Source organism: Melozone crissalis, unplaced genomic scaffold (genome assembly GCF_028551555.1).
Source record: "Melozone crissalis strain CALT ecotype California unplaced genomic scaffold, PUWL_Pcris_2 ptg000013l_1, whole genome shotgun sequence".
NCBI lineage: Eukaryota > Metazoa > Chordata > Aves > Passeriformes > Passerellidae > Melozone > Melozone crissalis.
This window is the reverse complement of record NW_026535791.1, coordinates 31,457,847-31,475,031: the sequence shown is the minus strand read 5'-3', so window position 1 is coordinate 31,475,031 and position 17,185 is coordinate 31,457,847. Positions and strand designations below refer to the sequence as shown.

General features: G+C 41.5%; 1 protein-coding gene across 4 annotated transcripts; it reads right to left on the bottom strand.

The window, feature by feature from the left end:
* Window positions 1–9,375: 9,375 nt before the first annotated feature.
* On the bottom strand, window positions 9,376–16,638 carry SLITRK5 (SLIT and NTRK like family member 5). Of its 4 annotated transcripts, none has more exons than XM_054271939.1 (3): window positions 16,512–16,638; window positions 14,946–15,151; window positions 9,376–13,957 (listed from the first exon to the last, which is right to left on the bottom strand). In XM_054271939.1, exon 3 carries the CDS (start codon window positions 13,947–13,949, stop codon window positions 11,076–11,078), a length of 2,874 nt encoding a protein of 957 aa, XP_054127914.1. In that variant the 5' UTR covers window positions 13,950–13,957; window positions 14,946–15,151; window positions 16,512–16,638; the 3' UTR covers window positions 9,376–11,075. The 4 variants fall into 4 exon arrangements, with proteins under 4 accessions (XP_054127914.1, XP_054127916.1, XP_054127915.1 ...); XM_054271941.1 differs by having other exon boundaries at window positions 14,946–15,059; XM_054271940.1 differs by having other exon boundaries at window positions 14,946–15,040.
* Between the last annotated feature and the right edge of the window lie 547 nt (window positions 16,639–17,185).

Below are 17,185 nucleotides of genomic sequence, written 5' to 3'. Positions count from 1 at the left end.
TAATTTTGTAAGGCACTTTAGGATCCTTTGGGAAGGAAGGTGTTAGAAGAATACAAGCCATCATTATCAAATAGTTGTCAACAAAGTACTCTCACAAATATCTCCCATGTTCACAGAACATCGTATTTTAATTTCATGTTTCAGTTTGCTGTAGCAATTTTTATTCTGCTACTGGATTATTATTTGTCCAGGCTCTGGAACACCTTGTTACACCATAATTTCCAAATGTGACATGAGAATTTTGATGTCTGTGTAACGGGGAAAAAAAAGAAAAGCTAACAAAAGGGATTATTCTAAGATTAGATAAAATAAGATAGACCAAAATACCTGTCTCTCCTCTGACTGTGCTGTCCTAACTACAGCTAAAACATCCTTTCTATATAAGAATCTGACATCAAGGGTTGAAATGTATCTGCATGTATCAAAAAGGATGCTTACAAGTTTCAGTTTTAGCAATATTCTCAATATTAAATACTCTATGTTCTGTATGTTATTATTTTGCATCTCTTCATTTAGACAGTTAAATTGAAATCTTTGATTTAACTTCTGGTAACAAAAAATACTCGTTTTAAGAGTCTCTGCCCTGAGAATAATTGCTTTCTTCTCAGTATTAATAAACAATTTTGACAATATTAATATTTTCAATATTTAAAATGCAGAGATAAATATAAATTTATCTTATTCTCAAATCACGAACTCACTAAAATGAGGTCCTTTTTAATCACTGCAGTCATTCAACTTGTTTTAACATGGAGAGGTCCAAGGCCTCTTAGTAATTATTCATTCACCTCCTAAAAACCCTGTGAGTCCCAAAAATAGATATGACCTGATTTTTTCTGAGCTAAATGAAAACAACAACAACAACAATAAAAACAACTATTCCTATTGATGTGTTTGAATGACAGCTATTTAACATCTCTATAATTAATTCAAATCCTGCAATCTCTATTAAAATTTTAAAAAACCCACACTGTTTTAGAGGACAAGACAAAATGAAGACATTCAGAACCTATAGCTACTTATATTCTATACATAGATTGACAGTTCAAATGTCTGAATTAACAAAAAAAATCATTAACCCTCCTAGTACCTTTCTGCCATTAGGCTTAAACATTATTATCAGCAACCTTTTCAAGCCAGCAACATTCAACTGAAAGCAGAAAGCAAGCATTTCAGAAACCGAACTAGTTTTAGCTTTGAAGGTCCTCAGGCCTTTTCAAACGTATCAAAATGCTCTGTGATACACCCACCTAATTGTGTATTTTCTACACGAGTAAATCCAGAAAAGACCTTTTCATAGGAAGAAAATACTTTTGGAGCAGTAATCATAATCCTAACACGTTCAGAAACACTTCTTTCTCCATTAGAAAAACCAGAACTCAGATTAAGCATTGGCATAAGTTTGTGTATGTCAGACATATATTCAAATTCCAAATTTCAAACACAAAGGTACGTAACCAAAAATTTCTGACAGAACCCAATGGGACAACTCACATAAATAAAATTTTCATATGTGGAAGTAGTAAGAGAATCAAAATTTACTTTGGAAATTTTTTCTTTGTCACTGTGTTAAATGCTTTTGTTTGGCTTGTGAAGTAATACTGAGTTTTGATTAAGTGAACATTTGTGAGGCCTTACAGTGACACACACACTTGGAGATAAGGGTACCTAAGTCTAAGACAAACATAAAATAAAACAGTTTCACAAAGTAACTGTGAAGTTACATAGTATTGATCAGACCAAAGATGGGAATTTTTTGGTATTTCACCATAGATGATTATATAGAGCAGTAAGTAATTCTCAAAGTTTTAAGCAGCAAATGGGGCAAAAATAACATTTAACATTAAAGAAGAATAAATCTGAGTTATTTGGACAATTGCTCATAAAATAAAGATAGACTGATGAGATGTAAGTTTTCTTCCTCCAAAATTAAAGCTCTGATCCTAACTAAATCTAACAAAAACTTCTTAGTAATCCAAGAAGTCTTAAGAAATATTTAATTACAGATAACACGTGGTATATAAAATATACTGAAAATTATAGAACACATTCATTGTATAAAATTATGCATGGATAAAAAATATTACCCATCATAAACACATTCAATTATATCTCTAAAAACTGGTGAATTTTGAATTATTACCTTAACTATTTCTCATATTTTAGAAAAAACTTTTTGCAAGAGAGGAGTAACTTTATTCTTTAGGAAAAAGTATTCTTAAGGAAGAATTAATGGATATGTTAGTACAATATGCATTAGTAGACTCTTACCATTAAAAATTTATTAAGTAATATATTGCACGATAAAACTAATAGATTCTACTGTTCAACATGATAATATGGCACATTGCCACTTACTTCTTGGAAGTTATTACTTGTCAGGCCAAAAAGTTAAAAATAAACATTTCAAACCAATCAGAAATTGTCAATAAGAAGATGAAGTTCACTTTATGACTTAAATTACTCTGCTGGAAAGCTTCATTATATAAGCACTGCCTAATTACAGGACAAATCCTGTCTTTGAGATAAGGTGCATTTAAAAAAAATAACTGAAAACAAGGAAACAAAAAAATCCCTAAACAAACAAACAAAAATCTGAACAGGGTGGTGACCCAGACACACACATACATATAAATGCATGTTTATACAGGCATGTATTTGTGTTACAACTTTACACTAATAATGCTATAGGTAGAATTTTTTTTCAAAATTCCTACCTAAAACATAATTTTCTTTGACAACCATGAGGATTTTGCTTAAGGTGTTACACCTGCAACAAAAAAAACTACAAAACAAAACAGACTTCATCACTGCCTCACAATGTAAGAATGGAGAGAGGAGAAACGTAGACCATGTGATTCTCCTTAGAAAATCAATAGCTATTTAGAAGAGTACAATATTTTTCTTTAAAAGAAATAAACACACTGAAGAACAATAGCTTAGATCCCTTTGCACACAACCGAGCTCTGTACTTAAAATAAAAAGCAGCTTTCAAAGCAAAGGCAGGCAGTTTGATTCAGTAATGTGTAGGGAAAAAAGAATGTCAGGGAAACATAAAACTAAAATAAAAAATACGCAACTGTTACCGCTCTTTCAAAGAGTAAGAATGTTTTTAAACATAAATGTTATAAACTTGAAGAACCCATCAATATACAATATTTAAAATAATTTCCACCACCAGCATTGACTGCATTGCATGATGTGTTTGGATGGATGTAAGGCAAAAAAATCCACCCTTAAAAGACCAAGCATAATTTAATCACTATAAAAATAAAACAACCTTAAGAAACAGCCAAAGCTGTTACTGATAGAGATGATATAACCAGCTGAGATTTGAAACACCTTTGTAGCGGGGATTTCTTCTGCATGGTAGGCCAATAAACAGTCTCTAACAGGAAAAGAAAAAACATACAGTGTAAAGACATTACATGCTTCCCAAAAAGTAAAATCAATGGAAGAATTTTCACTCACTTCAAAACCACCAAATATACTGATTAGGCATTTTTTCCTTTGATGCACTTTTCATCATCACTAAAAGAAGATATTTATACTTGGGAATAAATTATTCAGCATAATATTCATTCTTTGAAAGTGGTTCAAGTTCTTTGATGTTACTGTAGGCATTTCTTACAAATTTGAAAACAGAAAAATGTACGTATTCTCGAATTTTGGGCTTACTGCAAAGAATATTGTAATCTAGACATTTTGGTTTGTTATAAATTACCAGATGCCATCTAACAAGATGTACAGCGCTGTACACAACTACAAATAAACTCATGTAACCACATCATTACATCACTTATAGAGTTTTATGTATGGCTTCCAATAAAAATATGAGAAAACTACTTAGAAGTGGATAATTAACAAATATTAGATAAACTTAATGACATATTCAATTCAACTTAGCAAACTGCCAACCTGAAAATGCTCTTAAAATGTTTAATTTTCCATATTTTAAAAATGAATTTACAATGATAAAATTGTATCATGGCTGAAGAGTACCAATGCTGAGAACAACCCTGTTACAATTTTCAGCAGAAAGCAACTGCCACTGGGACTAACAGCTTTAGTATAGCTGTAACTAAAAGACTGATTAGCTCACCCAAGTTCAGCATTTAGAAAGTGAACAAATCTTTGTCATTACTTGTAATAATTATTTGCATAATTAAATACCATTATGAATCCTGTATTTTAAAACTAAATTCAGATATCCAAAAGAAAGACCTTTCCAAGAACTCTTGCCTTTGTCAAAAATACATTTGTTATGTGCCTGTTTATCCATTTGACTGGACATATTAATTGCTATAGTAGTAAAGCTACAGAAAGTCAATTTCAGGCCAGTTTTGCCATGTGATCTTATGCCAAATGTAAAAGGTAGAGGCTTAAAATACTGGAATATTAATGCCCCTCAATCCATATTCAGCCACTTGAAAACTGGATTTGAGCCCAAACTTTTGTTCCTAGCAACTCCAACCCAAAATTTGTATTACTGTATTAGAAAAGATGAAGCATTACATGACTGGATTGATTTTCTGGTGATTACATAGATATAGCATTTATCTTCTATATATGCTCTGTGAAGAATTTTTCTTTCATTCCAAGCCTAAAAGCTCTCACTACTTACATGGAAATATTCTTACATCACAGTAAAGACAATTTGAATTAAAGAAATAAAGGTAGATATAAGTATAGATGTACATATATATGCATACTTATATATATGTACACATACACTTTCATATATATATATATATATACACACACACACATATGTTGTTTTTTTAAAGTACAGATGGTAAAAAAATACAAATATTTAAAATAATAATCTAGTTGGCAATTGAAAACTGATTTCAGAAATTCATAAATTGGACTAGACTTTCACCTTTCAAGTTTGAAGAATTTAACTCAGTGCTTTTGCGCTAAGCATTTTTGAATAAAGTTGATATGAAGTCTGACAAAAGCAATCTCATACCTTTTCCCCTTCCTCAAATATGAACATAAATTTTTTGCCATAGAAATGGTACAAAATTACCAAACGTGTTAATAATCTAGTATTCACAAAATCAGATATACTGCTGAAATCATGAGAAAAAAAATATTTTATTACATTAAATATTGAACTACACAATTATTATTTCAACTTTTTATCTTATCCCAGTCTGGACATTTTTGGAAGATCACCCAGAACCATGTCTTGATATACAAATAGTAATCTTGTGTCCAGCCAGGAAAAAAAAATCATTTATGTTTGACATGGTCAAAAGTTTTCTGCAAAATTTAAAAATACTGTAAATATAAGCTTGAAAAATTGCAGCAAAAGTAGTTGCATCTTCCATGGCAGAAACATCACAAAGGGAACAATTTTTATCAACAGGTATTTAATCTAATTCCAGGTTTTGGGACCAAGTCCACAGAATTAAATAGAGGTATATTGTCTGTTCATGTGGTTCTTCATTCTGAAGAGCCACATGTTTATCTGTGGATGTAAACTGTACTTCCCATGTAATCAGGACAATATGAGTCCAAGATAAAGTTTACAGTGCCATATCACTGAACACATCAGTGTTAGTTAACTTGTCAGCAGATTGGAAATAGATGCAATTCATTTTAGAGATACATAGCAGAACTACTAATGTTTGTAATTACTGTATTCAGATTTTTACTGTACAAAACAAAAATACTAAGAGAATGGCTTATTTCAATGACAAAAAGCCAGACTCACAAGAGCAAGGTAAATATTTTGCAAGTTCTTCAAGTCAATGGAATCCAGTTGTGTACTTACACAACTAGAAGCAAAATGTGGCCCATTAGCTGTAAGTTAAATAGTTAATTTGATAACCATTTAATTACAAACTTCATTACACTTTATTTCTTTGTATATTCAATTAACTAGGTGCCTCTTGTTCCTAGGACCTAAATATGCCTTTTTCTCTGCCCCATCTCTGTTCTGTTCAGTTTTAAGAATAAACAATTATTCTAAAGTGTAACAGTGCTTAGCATTTCTGGAGTATCATCATACTGCTAGAAATTCTGAAATGTAGCTAAATAATGAACAGGAAAAAAATAAATTACAAAGACTTGTAATATTAGGATACTATTTATACATAAATGGAAAAACCCACAAATATGTAAGACAGTATTGCTGGACTGTAAGGAGATCTGTGTGCTCTCTTTTCAGCAAAACACATTGCAAAGCTTCCTAGAAGGGTTGGGAAAAACAAATAGTGTGGCTGCCCCATTCAGACTGCTGCTATCCTGCCCACTTCTCTCACAGGAACGCCTCACTCATCTCCTCCTCCATCCTCTTGTCATTCCTTAGCTTGAGGTCCTGCATTTTCCAGGGTAAGTGGATGCTGCAGAATAGAGGTGCAAGTTCCCTACAATCAAATAATCAATCGAAATGTGACGACTGTTTGAAGGCTGACAGCTATGGCATTGTGTCTGCCATTCACTTCCTCTTCTCTCCCCATTTTTCTTGTTTAATGCCAGTAGTGCCAATAGCATTCTCAGCTCTGCATAAGACAGCAAAAGATTTCAGCCTCCTTCCCTGGTTTGGAGACGCTGTAATTCAGTATGCCACTCTGTAACCTAATGAAAGGCTATTCAGGTTCCCTGGAGACACGGAGCAATATAAAGAACCTGCCCTCTAAAAATGAAGGAGTTCTTGTTTACCCTGTCCTTCAGGATGTAGTGCCTTAATGGACTCGGCCCCCTGAGAGGGAACCATATGCATTAAACAGACTCTTAAGTTTCTGTAAGAAACAACATGCTGGTCAGACATTTTAGCTCCAGCTAAACAGAGATCTAACCAACCTACAAAACCAGGACTTAGCCTTCATTTTTTCTAACAACCACAAATAGCTATTCTCGCCTTTCCAGATATATCTTCTACATTGTGTTTATCATAAGCTCATTTTTATGCTCTTTAACCATTTTAAAAAATTACTTTAATAACTAAAAAATAACTAAATTATTATGTGATTTGAGAAAAGGTACCACTGTATCTGAATTCCTCTAAGAAATAACTATAGCTTTATAAAAAAGTTAAAACATAAGAAAACATTAAGAAATTAAATATTACAGTATGCAGAATGAACTGAAGATGTTTTCACAACCTTAAGTGACCATTAAAACACGGGATGGTAAAGATATACGTATTAAAAATAAAGGTGTGAGAATGTGGGCTCTAGAACTACTAAAGTGGAAGCTGCATTTTTGTCAGACTTTAAACTGATGAGAGGACTGACATAACATCTGGTGTTTCAAACAGTGTGTAGGAATGTCTAGAAATTACAGGCTATATCTTCTGGGATTAACCACTTGAAATTCAGCTCATTTTGTTAAAGACGAGAGTAAAATATGAAATAGGGAAGGGAAGGGAAGGGAAGGGAAGGGAAGGGAAGGGAAGGGAAGGGAAGGGAAGAGCAGGTCTCACTCATGTTTTGCTTCCAGTAATAACATTAAGAAACCAGGATTCTTTTCCTTTTTTTTTTTTTTTTTGCTGCTGTTGCTGTTCATCACAGAATTTCATGCATTTAGGAACTTTTGAAGTAAAATGTGAGACCACATGAGTGATTCAGTAAGCTCAACATTACTTGTCAAAACACAAAAAAAAAAAAAAAAAAAAAAGAAAAAAAAAAGAGGGGAATATCACTTTAGCAACTGACCTAAATCAGTGTTATAACGAACCTAAAATAATATTCAGAATTCTCAAAATAGGGTGGATTTTTCTTCAAACAAATTATTTTATCTCTTATCCTCTTTTTGAATCAGAGGGACATCTCCCTTTGCCAGTTTCTATTCCCATCTGCTTTGTCTTACAATAATTATCCACAGATGATATATCATTTTAGCCATTGAGTGGGAACTCCTACTTCCATTGAAGTCCTCATTCACAAATAGCCCTTTCAGATATGTCTCAGGATGATTACTAACTAAAGAATATTATTTTTCATTCTGTATTATTTTTTCAAGGATTTATCTTCAGGAATGCACTTTATGTAGGCAATTGATGTAATTTAATCTTTTTCTCCAGTAACACAAGTGATAACATGTTTTTTTTCTACTGAAGGTGAGTTGTCAAAAAGATTTAGATTAATTGTTCTGGTTGTAGAGTAGGCCATTAGAAAAATCCTTCATTAGCAGTTATCAAATGCACGTAGAACACATGAAGCAGCAGTAGTACCGACCTCAGAAATGGCAGCATCAGAATGCAAACACAAACAGAACGTCAAGGGATTTCTTTCAGCTATTTCTTACAAATCCAAGCAATTCCTGCTCATTTACTCATTTGCGGATGCTGCCTCTTTGTGGCAGAATGCCATGCAAAACGTACCTTTCACACTAAGGACCTCATCCCATGCTGGTACTGACACCTATGCAAACTCATAAACATGAGTTTAGAACCACACAGGAAAGATATATATACACACATGAACAGACACAAAGTTTGCAGGAGCTTCTCCTTCAATCCTCTCTGAACTAGCCTTTCTCTGGCAAACTCAGCGAGGCTGAAAATTTTCTTACTTATACCCATTTAACGACAGCATGCCTCTACTGAGCTTAAATGGAAGAAGAACCAGGCCACTGGTTTCAGCAATAGTTATAAAGACAGCAATTCAAAGTTAGGGCTCCAAAACTGCACCTCAGGCAGCCACACACACATCTCTCACTGGTGTCAATGGGAAGTCTGCAGGATGGAGAGCAGTGAACAGAATAGCCATTTGTTATGTCTCTTGTGACAAAAGAACACTCCTCAGCTCTGCATTTCAAACTGAAATAACACTCCACTTACTAAACCGTCCAAGCTAAATACAGTCATGCTTGTTTTTTGATTTTTTTTTTGCTTTTGCTCGGTGTGGGTGGCACAGAGGGAAGAACACACGCCAAGAAAACATTTTTCTTGAATTCCAACAGACCAGTTATACAGCTTTGTTTTTGTAGAAAGTGACAGATTGTACATGGGTAGGAAATTCAGAATAGAACAGAGCCCTTTAGCAATAAAAGATGTACTAGTGAGCAACTCTGGAAACAATATTAAATATAATAACCAATGAAGAAAGAAAAGACATGTGAAATACCACTTACCCTGTTCCATATATTAAAGAACACCTCAGTAAGGAAACAAAACACAAATATAAAACTATCCTGTTCAATATGTTGTTGAAACATATACCCCTGTGTTGCTTTCTGACCCATGTTATATATGCTGGTAATCACCACATGTCATGTTTCGAAAACAGAGAACACATTATGTTTTGCCTAGAACATTAGATCTTTCTGATGAGCCTTAATTGCTAGTAAAGAGAATCCAATGTACAAACAGATTATTTTGGCCAGAAATTTTAAAGTTCAGATACTCATTACTTCAGGATCTTACATTTGAAATATTTACCAAGTGTTTATTCAGAAACTATTAAAAAATCACATGTGCTGGGATACATATGAGACATCAGTTGTCCCATCTTACAGTGATGCTGTGTTTATGAATATCCTTGCCATTGCCTGCTGCCCAAAGGGGTAAAGACATTTTATAGAGATGTGTACAGTCCATCATTTGGTCTTTCAGGATGCCAGTAAACATGTGGATCTGTACAAGTGCAATTGTACTCGACTAAACAATCATAAACTGGCTACAACAGTTGCAAAATCATTATATTTTGGTTAACTAATACAAAATTTTTTTAAAAAAAGAAAAAAAAAGAAACCGACAAATCAAAAATGAACCTTTTTTAACTGATAAAATGAATGCCTTCTACATGTCCCTCACTAGTTTGCCCAACCACACTCCTGAGCAGGAGGTTGCTAAAAGACACATTTTTTCAATAGAGAAACATGATTTTTTTCCTATTGTGATCAGATTTTATGTCTCCGATTGTCTGTTAAGATTTGGTCATTACTGGCATTATCTATAGAGATTTAAAAGGTCCTCTGATACTATATCAGATTTGGGAAAAAAGCTCTCACTGTAGTGCAATACTTTAAAGCAATCCACAACCATTGGACCCCATCCTAAAAAAAAAAAAAAAAAAAGAAAGAAAGAAACACTCAAACATTCCAGTATTTTTACTTGTAAGAAGAATTCTGCATCCTCTTTCCTAATTTTTTGGGCTTTTGACAAACTTTGCCCAATGAGTGAGTCTCCAGAACTACACGCATTGGTAAAGTTGTCCATGTGCTTAAGTGCCTGCAGGATGAAGGCCTAAGCTGGGACTTCTTTCACAAATAGAGATACTCAAGTGAGTTAAAAATTTGCAAGATTAGGCCCTAAAATAGTGAAGGAAAGAGAAATGCTAATGTGCATATAAAAATAGGTGCTACAATAAAATATTTTTTTTATATTTCATCAATAAGTTATTTTCACTAACCAGTTATGGATCATATATCTCTGCACTCTTTAATGATTTGTCCACATCTACAGTGATCCCTTTAAAGATCATAATATATATTTTTTTTTTAATTCAAAAGTCCAGAAAGTATACAAACACATCCTTAAAAAAAGGAAACCTTGTATTAAAGTCGGGGTGTGCTAATCTCTCCATAAAAGCCATTTAGACTCACCCATGGCTAAAAGGGGAAAATGTGCGCTGTACTCTTCAACCAGAGAGAAAATTAAACTAAAGAATGTCTGTAAAAAAAAAAGAAAAAAAAAGAAAATAAAAGCACGACCTGAATCCTGAATGTGACCTGACAAGAAACCATGAAACCTCCTGCCACCTTCCCCAAACACACATGGACACCCGCACAGTGCCAGTGCTGTGCCCATTTCACACAATAGGTGGTCTCCGACTTCCAAATGCAGTAACAGAAAAGAAAAACCAAAACCAAACCAAACTGAACAGCACACCCTTTCAGAATCATTCCCCGAAGCTGAAAAGTCCTGTGCCAAGGCACTTCACCCTACAATAAAATGAATTAAAGGGGGAAAAAGGGGGGGGGGGGGGGGGGCGAGGTGTGTGTGTGTAGGGAGGTCAGCATTTACGTTTCTTTGTTTTGCGTGTGGTTGTTAAATACAAATACTCTAGAGAAGGAGCTGCTGAGACTGGCGAGGGGACGGGGGGCGGGGGGGCTGTTTCTCAGAACTGGCTGAATGTGGTCTGTTTTTCCAGCACTTCGAGGTAGTCCGGCTCTGCGTTTAGTTTTGCTTTTAGCTCCAGATACTCGTTCCTGTTGGGCTCTACAAAGACAGTACTCGGGGGGCTGTAGAGCACCGTCTCCCGGAGCCTGGCGTCCCCCGGCCCCGGGTGCAAGTACTGGTGGGCACGCCTAAGGTCATAGTTGGGCGAGTACGTGTAGGCGGCGGGGAGCTTGGGGTAGTCGGGGAGGGTGGAGCCGGGGGTGCCCAGCGTGGATGGGGAGTGTTTGTCGGGCTCCAAAATGCCCCTGTAAAAGCGGTCGGCGTCTTGCACCGGCGAGAGCAGCTCCTCCCGCGGCTCGATGGTGCTCACGCTGTACGCGGGGCTGCGCGCCGGCGCATCCTCCCCGCCGGGCGCCGCGGGCGGCGGGGGCGGCGGCGCGCCCCCCCCGGGCGGCAGCGGGTGGCTGCTGTAGGTGACCTTGAGCTCGTGAAGGTCTTTGTAATCCTCGCCCGAGTTGCCCTCCCGGGAGCGGTAGATGGGGTTCTTGCACATGTGGCCCAGCGGGTGCGGGATGTACTCGTAGACGTGGCCGGCGGGGGTCTTCACCTTGGGCAGCGCCGCGCCGCCGCCGCCGCCGCCGCCGCCGCCGCCGCGGTGGGGCGGGTGCTGCTGGAGGTGCGGGTGGTGGTGGTGGCCGCCGCCGCTGTAGACGCTGTACTGCATGTTGAAGGAGCTCACGTCGGAGTTGTTGGCGCTGGCGTGGTCGCCCTGGCCCTTCTTGCGCCGCTTCATGACCAGGACGAAGAGCCCCGCCGCCACGAAGACGGACATGATGAAGACGAGCAGCAGGCTGAGGATCAGCACCGAGAGCGGCACCGAGGAGCTGCCGCCGCCGGCGCCGCCCGCGGGCGCGGAGCCGCCCGCCGCCGCCGCCGTGCCATTGAGGCGCACGGTGGAGGAGGAGGGGGTGGTCCTGGCCGGCAGCTGGCCCGGGGACGGCGTGGGCGTGGAGACGACGATGTCCGAGTAGTCGGGGCACAGCAGCTCCGCCCGGACGGCCCGCATGTCGCTCTGGGCAAACTTCTTAGGGGACTCGCAGATCACCTGGTCCACCAGGACACCGGTGTTGAGCTGTTCCAGCCACAGCTTCATGCCCACCACGTCGCAGGTGCAGTCCCAGGGGTTCTCGTGCAGGTCGATCTGCAGCAGGGATTTCAGCTGGTCCAGCACCCCGCTCACCGGCAGGTAGGAGAAGTGGTTGCTCCGCAGGCTCAGCCTGTAGAGAGACAGACCAGAAAAAATGTTCCCTGGCAAAGACCTCAGCAGATTGTTGTTCAAAAACAAGAGCTGAAGGTTGGGGACGGATTCAAAGGTGCCTGCCTCTATCTCCCGGATGACATTGTACTGCAGGAAGAGGTACTGCAGGCTTTGCAGCCCATAGAACAACTCTGGGCTCAGCCGCTCGATCCGGTTCCCGTTCAGGTACAGCCTTCGCAAATTAGTTAAATCCCCAAAAGCCCGGTCCTGAATGACCGAGATCCGATTATTGCCCAGATGCAGCAAATCCAGCCCAGTGGCATCCACAAAATCTGCCCTGCGTACCAGCGCAATGTAGTTTTCCGTCAAATACATCTTCTTGGGATTATAGGGTTTGGGCTGCAGTTCAGAAATGCTCTCAATCTTCCTCTCCTGACAATTGACATTGAGGCCCAGGTCAGAAATCTGCAAGTTGCAAGTGCAGGCAGTGGGGCACTCCAAAGGCACCGGGGATTTGGTCTGGTAGGCAATGCTGGGGCCATAGTTGCTGTATCCCAGGTCTTTCGAGGGCAGGCGGGAGGTGGGGCGCACCCTTGTCTTGTTGGGTTGGCGGGTCCCTTTGGGGGGCTTCAGGGGAGATTTGTAAACAGCTGAAGAAGAAGTGGCCACAGAGTTGACCGAGGCCGGGGTAGTGTGGAAATACCCTGTAGTGCTCAGTGGTGTCTGAGGTCTCATTTCATAATCAGAGATGAGCCTCCTGGGGCAAAGCTCCTGCTTAGAGACTTCATCCAAGTCTCGACCATGTAAGCGGAAAGGGGTCTCGCAAACCACGTCTCCCACCAGCGCGGAGTATGAGATGCTGTCCAGCCAATCCTTTAGAGCAATCAACTCACAAGAGCAATTCCAGGGGTTTTCCTCCAGCTGCAGCTCCACCACTTTATCCATGTGCTGCAGGAGGCCCACATAGGGCAGCAGCTTCAGCCGGTTACCCCTCAGGTCCAGGTGAGTTAAGGGCACAAAACGGAAAAGGTTGTTGGGCAAACTGGAGAGGAGGTTATCATTGAGAATCAGCACCTGCAACAGATGCAGTTTGCTGAAGGCATTGGGTTCAATGACACTAATGTAATTATAATCGACCTGTAGGTATTCCAAACTCTCTAGCCCAAGGAAAGTGTCATCCCGTAAAAGTTCCAACTTGTTATTGTTCAAGTGCAGCCTCCTTAAGCCTCTCAGACCATGAAAGGCCCCAGTTTCGATGTCTTGTATGTCATTGCTCCCCAGATGTAAAATCGAAGCCCCCGTGTAATTGACAAACTGGTTTGGGTACAGCCTGTTCAGCAGGTTCCCAGACAACAAGAGGTGGTAAACAGGGAACCTCGGTGGACTGATCTCAAAAAGGCTGATGATCCCTCTGTTTTCACAGCTCACTGTTAAGATGCTGTCCTTCTCCTCACAAGGACACGCATTATCACAGATTTCCCCATAATACTCGATGCTTTCTGCCCAGGAAAGGACTAGTGATGTTAAAGCAAATGCGATCGTCTGCAGCATCCAGATATGCATTTTTTTGTTGAGGTCCTGTTCCAAAGTTACTGTAGAGCAGCAAGCATGCATTTTATTTCCTGTAGGGATAAGGAGAAAAAAAAAAAAAAGTAGCATAATAGGGTAGCCCCATAACATTTGAAATGGAAACAAAGTTTATATGTGTCTTCAGTAGGGTAGAGAATGGACTGCTGTTCACCAACCAAAAAACCCCCCTCCTGTCACTTCTAATTCACACACTTTTGGAAACTGGATGACATGCCTTGATTAAAGGGTTGATAGGCAACTCCTTCTGAGTCAAATGCCTGCGGTGTCTAAAAAGGTGAGGTCACAGTAGGAATTGCTCTGGTTCTGTTAGTGTGGGGTGAATTTCAATGCTTCTTTGGATTTCCTGTTCACAACCAGACCCATAAATATACATAAAATGGCTGTCAGTTCAGTTTCACGTTTCTAATTTAAGAGAAAAGAAACACCATTTTACGAGGTTTCCCACCTCCCCTATTACCCAGCTCCCTCTTCCCTTCAGAACCTCCCTGCTGAACCAGTGCACCAAGGTCTTCCCCTCCTTTTACCTTGATTTTAAACTGGTGATGGAAATACCATGGTAGGAATCCAAAGAAAAAATGCTCAGTGCTGAAAATGGCATCTTAATTCAACAGAGGGAACACTGACACATTCTCCACATCACACATTTTTTAAAACTCTTTTATGCTGGTGGTTTTTTCCCCAGCTATACATTTACAAAGCACACACCCACCCACACAGACATGCACACACGCGCGCACACACACACACATGCACACACGCTCGCACCCCCAGATGACTTCTGTGCAGGAATTCTTCTGTGATGAGATTAAATACATTAACCTCCTACTTCAGTGCACTTAACAGCTCTCTTCAATTACGGAAATTGTGCATCTTTACAAAAGCAAGTAATATTAATTGATATGTGACCCCCTCCCAAGTTATACACAATGTAACAGAGCTCATTTCAAGCAGAAGTCTCCTGTTTTCTCTCTCACACACACACACATACATACTCTCAAAAGAAATGTTTTAACCACTCACCCAAAATTTGTGAAAAATGTAAAACATGCAGGTCATCTTCGGAGTCTCATCCATATCTGACATAGCGCTTATTCCCAATGTTCTGCAAAACTAGCCTGGTAGAAGTGGAGAGATCTAAATAGGTCTCATGAAAATATCTCATTGCCAACACTCCAAACATCAGAGTTACTGATTATAAGCAGCGATGGCTGTCAGTGCTCTTCATCCTTTAGGGAAGAAGACACCCAGGCTGATTAAAAGCCAAGGAGGGTAGAAGGGAAACCCTACCATTGCCCTACGTCAGTAATTTAATGTCCGAATTCCACCTAGCTGGAAACAAATCCTTTCCTTTTTTGCTGTCTTTCTGACTCCTCGTGGCTTTCTTCTACTTCTACTAGTCTAAAAGCAATATGAATAGGGAAAATAAATGCATTTTGTGTGTCGGTAGGGGAAGACTAAGAAATCATCAGGTTTAAATGCTGGGATCTTGGACCAGGCTTGCATTTTCTATCGTCCACCTCAGAGCTCCAATCCTCATGACACAACTCTGGTTTGGAGGAACGCATCCTAAAAAACGAGAAGTCTCAGTGCTGCAAGACATCTCCTGTGGCATCAGGTTCAAGGCTGCAAAACTAGCACTTGCAGCAAAGGCAATCATGCAGCAAGAAATCGGAAGTCTCCGTGAATCTCTCTAATTCTGACCAGACGTCAACTGGATTGGAATTACTCAAAGCAAAAAGGCTTCACTGCATAGAGGCAGCAGAAATCTTACTCAAAGGCATGTATCTAGCATATTTTTTCTCAGCTCGATCAGATCCATTCATCCATTAGCCAACAGTTCTTCGGAGAAGAAGAAAAAAAAAAACCCACAATGACAACCTATTGAAAACCTGCCCGGTCAGTGTTAAACTCCCAGGCATTTTACAACTTTAATTCAATTATGGTTAGCAAAAGAGGCAAATACAATTTTCCCTCCCTCTCCCTTTCCCCTTTCTCTGACAAAAAAAAAAAAAAAAAAAAAAAAAGAAAAAAGGCGGGGGATGGGAGGTAAAGAAAATAAAGTTGTAGCTGGCTATATGCAAGGTTGCAATCCCGCCCTGGAAACCCCTCTGTGATGACTGTGTGCTGCTGTTCGCCAGCTCCCTACAGAGGTTCAGATTGAGGGGGGGCAGGCAGGGGGTGGGGGCGACGGGGGGGAGGGGAGAAGAGGAAAGGGGTTGCATCGGGATTTTTCTTGCGTGTGTGTGTGTGTGGTTTTTTTTTTTTTTCTCCCCGAAGAGTTCAACCCTTAGATTACCGCACTGCATATCCGGCTGGAAGCAGCTTTCAGTACCGCCGACAGCAGCAGCGAGCGAGAGAGCAGCTCCAGCCGGACACTGCCGCCCAACTGAGCAGCACCCCGAGTTGGGAGAAATGGCTTTGGCGGAAGGGGGGCGAGCGGCGGGGAGCTGGGGGTGGAAAGCAACAGCAAGGGAAGACCCGGCGGGGAAGGGGCGGGGGGGGGGGGGGGGAGGGAATCGACGAGGAAAGGAAGGGAGGAAGAAAGGAGGGAAAGAGAGCGAGAGAAAAGTCAAGCCCGGTACTTACTTCGCCCGAAATCTCCAGGGCCCAAGCATGGTGGCAGCCCATGAAGATGCCGACCCGCTGCGCGGGCGCTGCGCGGAGCCGCCGGGGCGGCGGAGGCGAGGATGGCAGCGCCGGGGAGCTCGGTGCGGAGCGCGCACGGGCACCCCCCGCACGCAGGCGGCGCCGAGGCACAGCGCGCGCTCAGGGGCGCGCACACGCGGCCACACGCGCCGCACACTCACCCTCACACACGCGCGCGCGCGCGCGCGCCCGGGGAGCCGCGGGGGCGCGCCCGCCGCGCACGCGCGGCTCGGCGGCGCGCGCCCGCACGGCGGGGGCGGGGGCGGCCGGCGGAGCGCCGCGCTGTGCCCGCGCCGCCGAGCGCAGCGGGGAGGCGGAGGGAGGGCAGCGAGGGCGGGGCGGCGGCGCCGAGCGGGCGCGGGGGGGGCGGGAGCGCAGGGGCCGCGGCGGGGGCCGCGCTGCCGGGCGGGTGGCCCCGGGTGACGGCGCGGCGGCGGCGGCGGCAGCGGCGGCAGCAGCCGGCCCCGTGGGGCGTCGCGCAGCCGGCCCGCACCGGCACCCAGCGCACGGGCACACGCAGGCACACACATGCCGATACGAGCGCGGCGCGCCCGCCCCGCCACTCCTCCGCCCCACGCACGCCGGGGCTGCGCTCGCACTTTCGCCAGCACGGG